The following is a 14,346-nucleotide window of genomic DNA, read 5'->3' on the forward strand; positions in this document are numbered from 1 at the left end:
TTCCAACCAATCAGTTTGGAACAAGTGGGCGGGATAAACTATTTTGGGAAGCGCTTGTTGACATATATCGAAATTGCTAAATGGGTGGGGATGTGAGCGACAGCATACACATCACAGCTTTCAGTTTAAGTGTTCGGATATGAATCCCACTGTGAAGCTGGATGACACAGAGAGAACGAGTTTAGAAATATACTTCAAAAATTAAATACAAGAAATCATTCCAACATCAAGCTTTTAATAAGTGTCATAGTTTGGAGTTACGTTGCATTGAGGGAGAGGTAATAGTTTCCAACAGATTTTTAATAAGTCCTCTGATAATTTAAACATAAAACAGTAGTTTTTTTTGGCATACTGTGTGAAAGTGTGAGTGTTTGTAGTCTTTATTTTTTACCAAAAGCCATAAACAGTCTAATAACTGAAACTGAAAACTACAGTCTTCCAGCTCTTCCAATGTGGCTGCCAAATAATTTGCAGGCACTGCAACAAACAAAAGTGTTTACAGGCAATGATGCTGTGAAGATACTGAACAACCTGCTTAAAGTATATTGACCACAGTCTTTCTCTTCATGTAGTATAATGATGTTTTACTATATATTTAGTATATCTGATTCCACACAAAGCATTTCATTGTATTTTATTCAGTGTCCATAATCTGAACAGACTCTTCTACCACATCCAGAGAGAACGGGGTCACAGTTTTGGTCAGGACAGCTGTGGTGCCAGGCTTATACCTGTATTGCCCCTCTCTGGAAAAAAAAAAGACAAACAAGGAGTGAAAAAAAGTCTGTTTTGCTTAAAGTCCTCTGTCCTGTGCTGTAAGGTTTGCAATGTACTCTGTAGGTCAAGCAGTGCTGCAGCCAGAATTTTAATATTGATACAGTAGCAGAGTTTAAAGGTAACATCCATGCAAAAACAGTACACTGTCCCAACACTGAACAGACAGAAAATTGTTTTCTGTCAGAAAGTAAGACTGCTCACTTTTACCCATTACACTCAAAACATGCAGAACAGATTAGCTGGACAGTAGCTGGGTGTCAATGAGTGGGTCTCAGGTTTACATTAATATGTTATTTGTCCACACAGTTTTCTTGTTTCAGGGACGCATATACAGCAAAGCCTGAATACAGCAAAGCCTGAGGTGTTATCCAACAGGCTTTGGATAAGGTTCTCTACAAACACTTATTTTGCATTTTGTTTAGAACATGTATGAAAGTTTGTATCTGCGTCCACATGATCCTGAGTTTGGGCCCAATGTTTCAAAATATTTAATTCAGATCAGAATGATCTACATTATCTGGATAGGATTAAAACTCAAAATTTGGTATTTCAACACCAGGGCCCAGTTGTTCAAAAGGTGTAATCTGGATAAAAATGATCCGGTTTTGGCAATCCATTTTTTTCTTCCATAGATCACGTAATCCAGTTCTCTTTTGTCCTGGTTGTTAAAAAAAGAACTGGGTAGGATCACTCTGATCCAGGTACAGACTTTTAAGGATTACCAGTACTTTAACTGGGATGCAGGGGTCACCATAATTCATACAAAGTAAAAGATCCTTAATTAATTATATTTTGTTTGATATTAACAGCCATTTTGTGGAATATTTCATTAGCAATAAATTCATTATTTTATCCACAACCATGTTAACCTCACCTACTTTGTCATGATACGGTTGTAATAATTCAAGCTGAACATATTGAAACATTTGAACATTTAAACACAAATATTGAAGAGAACAACAGGTAGAACAGCAAGCATGGGGTAAAATTAAGTGTTTTTATTTCAAAATTGGAAAGAAAGGTGTTACAAAGAAAACCTCTGATGGTAAATTTCTCTTTAACATTCAGTCCACTGACCTGACAACCAATAAACATCAACAAAAGTTACGTTATGAGGGACCTCGGCCGAAGGTACCTTTATTCTTTCTTCCACCGCCTCTTTGAGGCAGAATTTGCCCCCCTAAACATGCTCAAAAACTCACCAAAATTGGCATGCTTGTCAGGACTGGCAAAAAATTTGATAAAATGAAAAAATTAACCCCTAAAGTGGCAAAATGGGCTCTCTAGCGCCACCTAAGCACACTAAAATGGCCACTGTGGCCCGTAGGAATGTCGTAGAAAGATAAAACCAAAACTGGTTGGTTCGTCTCATCAAGACCTACAAATCACGTGCTGACACCCCTGATTTGCCCTTTCAAAGTAAGATGTCGTTTTTCAAAAATGCTCTTTTTCAAAAAATATCTCCCCCACATCATTTATCGTATTGGCTTCAAACTCGCACACATGACAGCTCACACCCTGCTGAACAAAACTTCTGAATAACTAACTCGAACGGTTTGGATTGTATAAGCGCCCAAAGGTGACATGACACAAAACCTCCTGATGATCTTCAAAAGAAAAGATGAGGGGCAACACATCTTAAACTTGCGACCAAGATCGCATTTTTGACTCCACAAACATAAAAACTATATGTCTGCGTTTGGGATGAGTATATCTCTCTGCTGGTATGCTCACATTGACGATTGGACCCACGATTTGGGAATTCGTCTGTATTAAGTGTATGAAAATTTATTATTACATAAATATACTACTCAATGCAAATTGTAGAAATAGTGGTGTAAAAATGCAGTTTATCATTCTCTTAACTCTGTCTGTAAGTTCTAGTTTTCTTGTTTGACTACTTTTTGAGTTATTTCATTTTTCCCTTGTATTCCAGTCTGAATGCAGCCCTCTGCTGGGATCAGGGTAATCCTGATATTTCAGATTGAAGTAATCCTTACCCTATTCAAATATTTGAACAACACTAACTTTGATCCAGATAAAAAACTGGATTGGATTACCTGATTTTATCCGATCACATAATCCTGTTTTTCGTTTGAACAACTGGATTTCAGGAATTGATCCTATCTGATTGAATTAATCCTGCCAGATTACTTTTGAACAACTGGGCCCAGGGCCTAATTGTTAAGAGGTAATCCGATCACGGCTTTCATTATCCGGTTGGATGAAATCTTGAAATTTGCATGTTCAAAAGAAAATCAGATAAGATCACATAATCCAGTCTTGGTTTTAATTTGGATTTAACCTTAATTATTCCATGTGTTGTCCAAAACTCTCTAGTAGGATGGGGATACCTTTGACAACCAAAAACCAGGATAATCCTAAAGCAGAGGAGTGGGTTCAGGATGGGTTTGAGGAACAAAATGCAAAAAAACAAACAAAAAAAAAAACAACTACTTTTAAATCAGTCAAATATATAAACATTTACCTATAATTTGCACTTGATTTGACTTTGTCATTATAATTAATATAAAGTGACAAATAAAAGTTAATATTAAGTATTTCTTTGTTTGATACTGACAGCTATTTGGGGGATTATTAAATGGGGCAAAATCCTTTATATGGATTTTTTTACTTACTGTGCTGAAAGGCTTAATGTAACCTAATGTCTTTATAGCTGTAATGGATAAACAAAACAAGTTCAAAATATCACTTAGTGTATATATTCTAACACGATACAAATGTTGCATTATTTGACCAATTTAAAAGTTTAATTGCATTCTCTTTCTGAAATCCACCTACCCTGAATCTGGCCTTCAACTTGGATCAGGATGATCCGGATGTTTTGGGTCAAAGGATGCCCAATCCAACCAAAAACTTTTAATCAACACATACTGAACATTTGATCCAGATTAAACTTAAACTGGAATGCATGATCTAATATGATAACAAAACAATTTTTTGTTTTTGAACAGCTAATTTAAAACAATCTCATAGCCCAGATCCAATCAGATTATTTCTAAACAACTGGGCCCAAAGAGTGAGGTCTCCTTAAACTAGGCACACACTTTACCATTTGAACCCCTTTTTTAAAATGTTGTTTTTTAATTCCAACTTCCAATGTACAAGTAACAACTTTTTTACCTAAACGAGACGCTGACGAGCTAAAAGTAGATCTTGATAATACAGACGAAGATGAAATCTGTGTTTCATTTTTGTTGATGAGACATGACAAAAATGTTAGTAGTGGACTACTGGACAATGAAAGCTGAGAACAGCCATGCTTGTAATTATCTTCAAATGCTGTGACAGGCTGGTAAACTCCAGTAAATAGTCTGCACCAGGATGTTTCACTAGCCACTAAACGGCAGCGGTGCAAGCAGCCACCGGCTGGTTTGATGCTGTTTGACAGGCAGGTAGGAGGCTCCATCATCTGTGAGGGTAGCTGTGCTGTCAGTAAACAGTCTGAACTCAGATCAGTTTTCTCTGACAGAGATGAAAGTTTAGTTTTAATCACCAACTCCGTGAGAGGACAAGAGTTTAAACCTCCAGACAAACCCGTTGCAGATTAAGAAAGAATTCAGACTTTAATTAAGTTTACAATGAACCTAACAAATCCTAGTTGTCTCAGATTAGTTATTTGTAGTGTCAAATAAGTGTAAATCCCCCCCTACACCCAATAAGTATAAATCCCCCTTTACACCTGTAAAAACTGCTACAGAAATGACACTTTGTAAATGTGGAGAAATTATTTGCAGTTGTAGAAAAAATTGTCCATATGAATTTTTTATACAATCTGTCACCTTGATTGTAATTTCTGATACATGAATTAGCCTAACTGGATTAGTTTAAAGATAAAAAAATAAAAATAAAAAACCATAATGACTAAAATGTCATGAATCTTCATCGACTAAAACATTTTAAAATTATTGTTGACTAAAACTAGACTAGAACTATGAAGGATAAAAATGACTAAAATGTGACTATACCTAATAGGCATTTTCATCTCAAGACTAAGACTAAATCTAAAATAGCTGCCAAAATGAACACTGCTATCAGCGGATGTAGGGTTCATAAGAGAGGATAGAAATCCATTTCTGTAAAAATGGGTCAGTCCAAGCTTTGATTCCCTCCCTCTCTTGGTCTCTCTCTGTCTTGCTCTCTCTTTCCCTCTCTTTCACACGCACACACGCGCACACACACACACACACACACACACACACACACACAAGGTAGCAGCACCAATACTGGATTTAGGCTTTACTGTACACTGACTGAGTGAGGAAAAAGGCACTGATCTTGGAGAATCTACTTGTGGCTCTGCTTCAACTGTGCAAGACCCTGAAGACAGCTAAACAAATTCCTCTGTATGTACGACAGTCAGCTAGAAGCAATTAATTGGGCCAGTTGTATGGCTCGAAGATTGAGTCAGAAATGGGCTCAAATGGTGCAGTGTATGGCCAGCGTTAATATGCAAATTTTATGTAAATTATGCTCTCCTTGCCCATCAAACCACTCCCTTCCATGCCATAACAGCAACCAAAGAAAAAGCTGTCTCTGAAAAATGACTGACATGAAGATACAATCTGAGAGTTTTCATCAAAAAACACCTCAGAATGGAAAAAATATCAACATGAATAAAAATGTTTTAATGCCTGAGGTTACTTGTTTCTTTGCCAATGTTTCCTTTTTCAGGTCCATCTTGTTTTCAATACCAAGTTTAATTTTCAGTGCCAAAATCTGACTGTCATTGTCTTCCATAGATAGCTGCCTTAGAACTCTGATAAAAGGTACATATGTAGTGGCTCACCTTTTGCCCTTTGTTGTGGGCTTGTCGTAGCTTCGCAGGTACTCTACTTCCGCCTCAGTTATAACACACAAGTCCACATTGCTGCCAGAACCAAGGTCACAGAAAATCCCTGCAGCGATGGCGTCTCGTACAAGCTGCTTGGCCTCTTCCAGCTGAAAGGGAAAGATGTTTTTTAGGCAGAATATTAGAAGAGATCAGGAAAGAAGAGGACAAGATTGAGTAGGTACTGAACACTGAATAACTAGATAAGCAATCTATTATCTGGTGGCCATTTTGGAGGATGGAACAAAAATGAACAAACAAAGTTTTTTTGCAATTCAGTCTACAACTTATCTGTTCCATTGACTCACATCTTCTGTATATTACAAGACAACTATACATTGATACAATGATTGTGATGGAGGTATTACCACCTTAAATCAGCATAACAAACTGACTATACTATATGATTCACTGCAACACAGTTTTTCTCATCATGTTTGCCTTGTGTCCACATTAAAGGGATAGTTTGGATTTTCTGAAGTGGGGCTATATGCGGTACTTATCCATAGTCAGTGTATTACAAACAGCAAGTGGTAGTTGGCACACTACTGGTTTGGGGAAGCAGATAGGACTAACACCACAGAAGCTGAGTAATGTACTACTGTGGATGGGGGTTTGCAACAATACATATTTTAGCCACTTAAAAAAATCAGTATCAGTCTAAGTGGATGCTATATTTAGAATATTTTTGCCATTTTACCTTGCTGTGAGACAGCTTTTTCCTTTGATGCTACTTTTTCCTCAAATGTATAACTTCCATAATCCTATGCTAAAGCACAGCTGTGCTGTGTTCTGTATTACACTGCGGCAGTGGGAGCCAAAACGCGCACTAAAGTGCCCTCCTGGGAGCCAAAATGCACGCTAAAGTGCCCTCCTGGGAGCCAAAACGCACACTAAAGTGCCCTCCTGGGAGCCAAAACGCGCACTACAGTGCCTTCTTTGGAGCCAAAACGCGTGCTAAAGTGCCCTCCTGGTTGGCAAAACACACTAAACTGCCTTCTTGGGTAGAAAAAACACACTAAACTGCCCTCTTGGCTGGTTAAAACATGATAAACTGCCCTCTTGGCTGGGAAAAACGCGTGCTTAAGTGCCCTCCTGATTGCCAAAACACAACTGCTCTCTTGGGTGGAAAAACACACTAAACTCCAGAAGACTATTAGGACCAGGACCAAGAAATACTATGAAACATTACTGTTGCAATGACTTTTATGTTGGGCCCTTTTTTGATCTACTGTATATTGAGCCAGAACTATATCTCACAGAACCAGTTTGGATTATCTTGTGCTAATATGGTGTTAAAATGCACTAGAATACAGGAAATGGCATCTACTTAATTGAAAATGTTCTGGGGGAGGACCCCCAGACCAGCCCAGGGATTTATTTCCTTCATACATCCATGTCTCTGTGTGTTCTTCATAGTCCAACGTTGAATCTACGCAGTTCTCGTGGATGCTGATCCTAACTACAAACTAACTTGAGTAGTCTGTCTAGTTCGTCTGTTTTAAGGCTATATAATGTGCCATTTGTATAACATATAAACATGTATAAAGTGCCCTCGAAAACACGCGGAACTTAGTGCCCTCTTCAGTGGTGAGAACGCGCTGTATGTGCCCTTTTTTTTATTTTTGCCCCTGCCCTTCAAAAAGTCTGTACATGCCACTGCACTGCGGGTCAGCTGTTTGGATCAGACTTTCCACACTTCATGGATGAGACAACTATTACATCCATCCATCCATTTTCTAACCGCTTATCCTCTTGGGGGTCGCAGGGGGGCTGGAGCCTATCCCAGCTGACATTGGGTGAGAGGCAGGGTACACCCTGGACAGGTCGCCAGACTGACACATAGAGACAGACAACCATTCACAATCACATTCACACCTATGGACAATTTAGAGTCACCAATTAACCTATACCCAATCTGCATGTCTTCGGACTGTGCAAGGAAGCCAGAGTACCCGGAGAAAACCCACGCTGACACGGGGAAAACATGCAAGCTCTTTACAGAAGGGCTCCCACACCCGGGATCAAACCAGGAACCCTCTTGCTGTGAGGCAACAGTGCTAACCACCACACCACCATGCCGCCCACAACTAATACAAGAAAATTTAAAAAACTGAGTGATAATGACAGCGATGAAAAAAATGCCGTTCACTTTAGAGAAAGAAAAGATACCTTTCTGAACCAGGGTATAGAGAAGGAGAAGTTGAATTAATGAATGAATCTTTATTGTCATAACACAAAATGTACAATGAAATTCTATGACTTCCTCTGTGTAAGAACATTTAGAAATGCACACGCACACTGACACACACACACACACACACACACACACACACACACACATAAAAAGTTAAGAGCAACAGCAATAAAAAAAAAGGGAGACTGAACAAATTCACAGAGAGAGAGGGGGGAAACTCCTGTAGAAACTGGAGGCACACAAAGAAAAGAAGCTAACGTGTGAATTGTAAATGCATCCTCACAGACCCAGTGAGCTGCTGCTGCCTGGATGTGGTTACATCACAACCTCAGGATCTTTCTGAATCAGAAGATACCAGCACTTTACACTTTGCCGTCTGTTTGGTAAGTGGTTTCATTTATTTGTAGGTATTAAGCATTATTTTCCCTGATGGTTGGGTACAGCAGTGCTCTTAGTGTTTGTCTCACTTATTTGGCTGTGGTTTTAAATAATCCACTGAGAGAAGTGTTCACTACAAATGCAGAGTTCTCTGTGTTGCAGGTGGAATGCTGGGGCCGTATTCACAAAACTTCCTAGTACAAAGAGATGCTCCTAGTAGGGCTGCAACTAACGATTATTGTTATTGTCGACTAATCTGTTGATTATTTCTTCGATTAGTCGACTAATCATTTTATCAAAAAATGTATGAAAATGTTGACAATTGTCGGTCTGTCTCTACCAAACCCCAAAATTATGTCATTTAATGTCTTGTTTCGTACTCACATCAAAGGGTTTTAGTTCATCGTCATGGGAGAGTGTGTAAAGCTGCCAATATTTGAACTTAAGAAGCTGCAACAAGAGTATTTTGGGGTACTTTTATAATACTTTTCTATGAAAAATTACTCAAACCGATTTGTCGATTACTAAAATAGTCACCGATTATTTTAATAGTCGATCAGTCACCGATTAGTCGACTAATCGTTGCAGGCCTAGCTCCTAGTGACAAAATTTTAAGAAAATTCTTAGAATTATGGCGTTTTCTTAGAATTCCCTTTCCCTTTTCGGGAAAAGTTAAAACTAGGGCCTGGTAAAGACAAAAGTTATTCTCTTGCCCTTAAGGGAGCTCTTAATGTCAAAGACTGTCAGGAGTACAGAGGAGACTTCGAAGAGGGTTAGAGTTTCTTAAGCAGAGGAGAAAATGGCAGAAAGACAAACATGTAAGAGGGATTTTCTCCAAACATTATATAACAACAAATAAATGAAGATTAGATGTTGCAGGGATGATGTTTGTGCTCGATCTCACCAGAGAGGCTCTCACATCTCCCACCCACTGCAATAAAGATATAACACCAAAAATAAAGTGATCACAATACTAAGATATTTGGAAACTGAAAAAATGCAACAACGCAGCAGTGCTGACTTGGGTCTGTTTCAGCCTTCCATCAGAAGAGTGACCACATTAACAGGGACAACACTTTCACAGTCTCATAATTTGTTGTAGTTTATTTCATTTCCAAAGGAAAGGGCTGTCTTACAGCAAGGTAAAGCAGTGAAAATATTCTCAATATAGCATTCACTTAGACTGATATTGATTTTTTTTAAGGTAGGCCTTTTTTTAAAGAGGCTAAATGAATTACGGTGCAAACCCCCATCCACAGTAATGCATTGCTTCTGTGGTGTTAGTGCTATCTAATTCTCCAAACAGGGAACACTGCCATTGCCATCTACTGGATGTAACGCACTAACTATGAATATATATCATACAGCCCCACTTCAAAAAACCCAGACTATCCCTTTAATGTGGACACAAGGCCAACATTTAGAGAAAAATGTCGTTTTAAGGTTGTATCCTTTTAAAGTAACTATATGGAGCTACATTTGTTTCCATTATTCAATCAAACAGAGTAGGTTTTGCAATCAAAAATAAGATTTGAGAGCAAAAGCATAAATATTGCAATCAAAAATGTTTTATTGCAAGTAAAAAATGATTGATTGAAAAATGCAAATCCAAAAGTTTTGTTTGCAAATCCTAAAGTTTTGTTTGCAAATCCTAAAGTTTTGTTTGCCATTTTTTTGTCGTTTGCAAGTCAAAAAGTTTTGCAAGTAAAAAGTTGAACCTGGTGGGTGGGGCCTAAACTGTACCAGTACCATCGATGCCCCGGGGTGTAGCAGTAATGCTGACTGTCGAGCGTTTCCAGTGGGAGAGAGGGAATCGTGGGTGTAGCCCGCTCTGTATGTAGCCACGTCAAACCCACCAATAGAAACTCTTCTCTCATCCATCAGCGTAGGCCCTGCCCATTAAGTGCAGTTGAACTTGCAAGCAAAACTTTAACTTGCAAGCAAAGAGGACTGATCTGCAAGCAAAAGTTTTTAACTCGCAAGCAAAGAGGACTGATTTATAAGCAAAATGATCACACGTTTTTACTTACAAACTTGATTTTTGATTGCAGTTCAAGAAATATGCTCTCAAAACAGTTTTATATGATTGCAACAAAAAGACACAAAAATACCTCCATATGACTATCCTTTTAAAGAAGTACTTCACTGCTGGAAAGAAGTTTTTTCATAAAACTGGCATGTCTACAAAAATACTTTTGAAATTGGTTCTACATGACCAGAGAAAACAGAGAAAAGGCTGTGGTATTCACTTCAAGACTCCTTTCTAGCATTCAAGTAACACACATTGGAACAGGCTGGCGAGTGCCCAGGTGTGTGTCACTGAAGAAGCCCTGCCTTCAAGTCCAGCAAATCATGCACAAAGTATTGTGGGTACGTCATGCCCGCTAAGGATATATGGAGGCATCCTTGAAAATTCTTTAAAGGTAGGACTTGGTCCTTGGATGAATTCAAAGGATCCTTGACACTGTAACGGTACTTAAGTGGGAGTTGATGATGTAGCCTCCTTGTAATTCAGCCATTTAAGGATATTTCTTGACTTTGAGAAGCATAAAGTATTGTCATCCTCCTTTTTCACAGTACAGTATGGCGCCCACTTCCTGTTCACAAATTCTCACAGAAATGCCAAACAGTGTACTAAAATATATTTCTGAAAACATCTTAGGCGAGTCAATACAATAACAGAATCTGGGTTCATATTTGATCAGCACTGCTTGGTTTTACTATTTGAGCTGACTTGACCCACTTCTATACTTTCTGTGTCTGTGGTGGTGGAAGGAAAAATCAATGCAGCCAACCAACAGCCCTGGACCCAGCGCAAATCTGCTCAATTAAGTGAAATGCATCCTCCAGTGGATGTGAGCTGGGAAATGAGCAGTTAGATGTGAGTAAGATGGAGGGAAGTTAACTAATAATGGATAAGATGTCTTGATGTCATAGTCTGTGCCTTTCCTTCATTCCTCATATGTCAGCTGTTTTCGCCCTCCCCTTTGTTTCTTGTGGTTCCTTGTTTGTCTCTCTGTGTCTGGGTGTGGCTCATCAGTCCAGCTTCAACCCATGACATCCATTCTTGTTTTTTTGAAAATAAAGCCACTCAAAACTGAACAGCTGTCTGGGTCTCGCTTTTAGGTCCAGTTCTCTCCATTGCATACAACACATGATCCTGGGTTTGTTTATATTCTGTTATCCTAGGGACTTTGTTTTGGAGTTTTCTGTTTGTGTTCCTTGTGTCATGTTAGTCATTCATGTTTAATCTGCTTCCTGTTTTATTTTGTAGAGTCTTTCCTCATGTGTCATGTCTGGTTTTGCTTGCTGTCTTTGTGTGTTTTTCCCACCTGTTTTCTGTCACACCTGGCTTGTTAGTCCTTCCCTGTTCCCAGAGTTTTCCCTCAACACCTGTTCTGTATTAGTCTTGTTTGCTCCACCCTAGTGTTCCCCTCCACACCCTTGTTGTCAGCCAATTTCCATTTCCCTCCTTTTGCCTGTCTTCCTAATCCAGCTGTGTCTCACTCTTGTGATTAGTTTTCTGTGTATATTTACCTGTGTGTTTTCCGTTTGTTCTATGTCAGTTCATCTGTGGTCATCCTGTGTTCATCCTGCTTTCATTCCTGCATTCATCCCTGCAATCATCCTGTGTTCATTCCTGCGTTAATTCTGATGCTCACCCTCGTGTTTTCGGTGTCATTCCCTGCTCCGTTTCCTGCCTGGTGTTCTGTTTGAATTTGAGTTCATGGTATTTTCCCGGATGGCCTGTACCAGATGTTTTCTATTGGCTGCATTAAAGCTCGCTTTTTGTTAAAATTTCAACCTGCCTGTTTGTCTGCATTTGGGTCCTCCTTAAACTGATACTTGACAGAACTAAGGGACCAAACATGGACCCAGCAGAGCTAACTTCAGCTGTAAACCCACTGTTGGGAACCCGCTTGGCTCTGGGGGGGTCCTCGGAGCCTCTACCAGACTCCTAGGTCACACATAAAGAAGTCTTGAGTCCGTTCTCCCAATTCCCACAAGCTACAGTACCAGGTCACCAGCAACCAGCTTAAGTTCCAGGTCACAATAAACCAGCCCAAATTCCGGTCCCGGCAGGTGCCACTCCTGTTCCAGTGGCAGAGATTCCGGCAGGCGCTGGTAGTCAGGCCGACACCTGCATCCTGAGTCCATTCAGCTGTCTGGCCAACTCCAGCTCTCCAAGTCCATTCGGGGCTCCGGCCAGCACCTGCACCCAGAGCCCAGTCGGCGGTCCGGCCGACACCTGCAGCCTAGCCAACTCCTGCACCCATAGTCCAGTTGGCAGCCCAACCGACACCTGCACCCAGAGCAGCAACCCCACCCTGCTCCTGCTGGACCGCAGAAGCCTCAAGTCCCTGCCCCTGGTGAGCTGCAGCGGCCTCAAGTCCTCGTTCCTGCTGAGCTGCAGCACGATCCAGTTCCTGTTCCTGGTGAGCCGCAGCAGTCTTAAGTCCTGAGCTAAGTTCAAGTTAGGTCCCATCTACATCACAGACCGTCTGATCGGCCTCCTGGCCAGCCTCCAGATCTGCTCCACCTGTCACGTCTGCCTCCTGGTCGCCCCCCAAGATCTGCCCTGCCTGTCATGTCGGCCTCCTGGCCGACCTCCAGATTTGTTCTGCCTATTTGCCCTGTCCCCAGGCCGTCCATCCGAAGCTTTCTGCTCTGCCCCTATTCAGTTTCCTGGCCAACACATGTCCCAACACATAAAAAGCTGGTTGAAATTCTTGAAGTATCCCTTTAAGCCAGCATTTAAACACTAGAAAGCAGAGCTTTTTGAAAGCAGCCTTCTAAGTTGATACATATGAAAACATAAGCCTCATGTTATAGTGTGGAGGAGTTAAACTGAGCTTTTGGAGAACAATGATAACAGCTTGGTTGGGTTGGATTTTTTACACATAAATGCTGTTATCAAAATCAGGTGACATGCTCAGTACGGAAATAATCTCTGTTGTACTGTGCAAGCACTGTCTTGTCATAATGTCAACCTGATTTTAGCTTAACATTTTTTTATGAGGTCTCCTCTCTTGGTTTATATTAACTCTCCAGTCATTTCAGATCGTGCCATTTCCCTTCAATTGACCTCCTTTCTATGCCTCTTCCCGGTTCCCCATTAGCCTTGCATTATACATACCAGCCCATTCCCATTCATTCTTTGCCAGATGTTCTTATGTGCTCAAAACTCAGCGTTCCAGCCATCATCTCTGCCCTTCTGCCCTTCCTTGCCTGTATGGTATTGACTTTTTTCTCTAACCACAAGTAAAACTGAACTTTAAACTTTAGCAGCCTGGTCTCTGACTCATGATTTTTTGGGTCCAAACCAGGTAACTGCGCCATTACATACTTAGTACCACTACATATATACTAAAAAAAAGCATCATAGGAAAGATGGTCAAGATGATTACAAATTAGATTCAATGAGAATCGAGTATTTACATAATAAATGACAGGGTGCCATCTTTTGAAGAAACTGTCAGATGAGCTGCTCTGAATATTTTCTCCTTTTCTAATGATAAAAAGGACACTGAATTAGACAAACAGGATGTGGCGGAAGGAGGATCAGGGCTTTTTGAAGGTAACAAAATATTTCTACGGGCAATGAGTGCAAAAGCAGAAGTAAAAGCAACAACGTCTGAGTGTTTCTTAGAGAGACTGAGTGGCGCAAGTGGTACCCCAAAGATAGCTATCAAGGGGCTGGGTTCAAGATTTATATCAAGTACTTTACTTAATGTATTAAAGGAGAAGACCAAAGTGAGTATGAGTATGATCAGCCGGTGATAAGCCACATCTATCACATACACTGAACAAAAATATAAACGCAACACTTTTGTTTTTGCTCCCATTTTTCATGAGCTGAACTCAAAAATCGAAAACATTTTCTATACACACAAAAGACCATTTCCCGCAAATATTGTTCACAAATCTGTCTAAATCTGTGTTAGTGAGCACTTCTCTTTTGCCGAGATAATCCATCCCACCTCACAGGTGTGGCATATCAAGATGCTGATTAGACAGCATGATTATTGCACAGGTGTGCCTTAGGCTGGCCACAATAAAAGGCCACTCTAAAATGTTCAGTTTTATCACACAGCACAATGCCACAGATGTCGCAAGTTTTGAGGGAGCGTGCAATTGGCAT

General features: G+C 40.2%; 1 protein-coding gene across 1 annotated transcript in view; it reads right to left on the reverse strand.

Moving 5' to 3' along the window:
• Positions 1–217: 217 nt before the first annotated feature.
• psmb10 (proteasome 20S subunit beta 10) overlaps positions 218–14,346 on the reverse strand; it is a 60,209-nt gene continuing 46,080 nt past the window's right edge. The window contains exons 7-8 of the mRNA XM_050052819.1: positions 5,588–5,739; positions 218–746 (exon numbers count right to left, since the gene is read on the reverse strand). Of these exons, the coding sequence (XP_049908776.1) occupies positions 635–746; positions 5,588–5,739 (264 nt within the window). The 3' untranslated portion in view covers positions 218–634. The remainder of the gene's footprint in view (positions 747–5,587; positions 5,740–14,346) is intronic.

Source organism: Epinephelus moara, chromosome 9 (genome assembly GCF_006386435.1).
Source record: "Epinephelus moara isolate mb chromosome 9, YSFRI_EMoa_1.0, whole genome shotgun sequence".
Lineage (NCBI taxonomy): Eukaryota > Metazoa > Chordata > Actinopteri > Perciformes > Serranidae > Epinephelus > Epinephelus moara.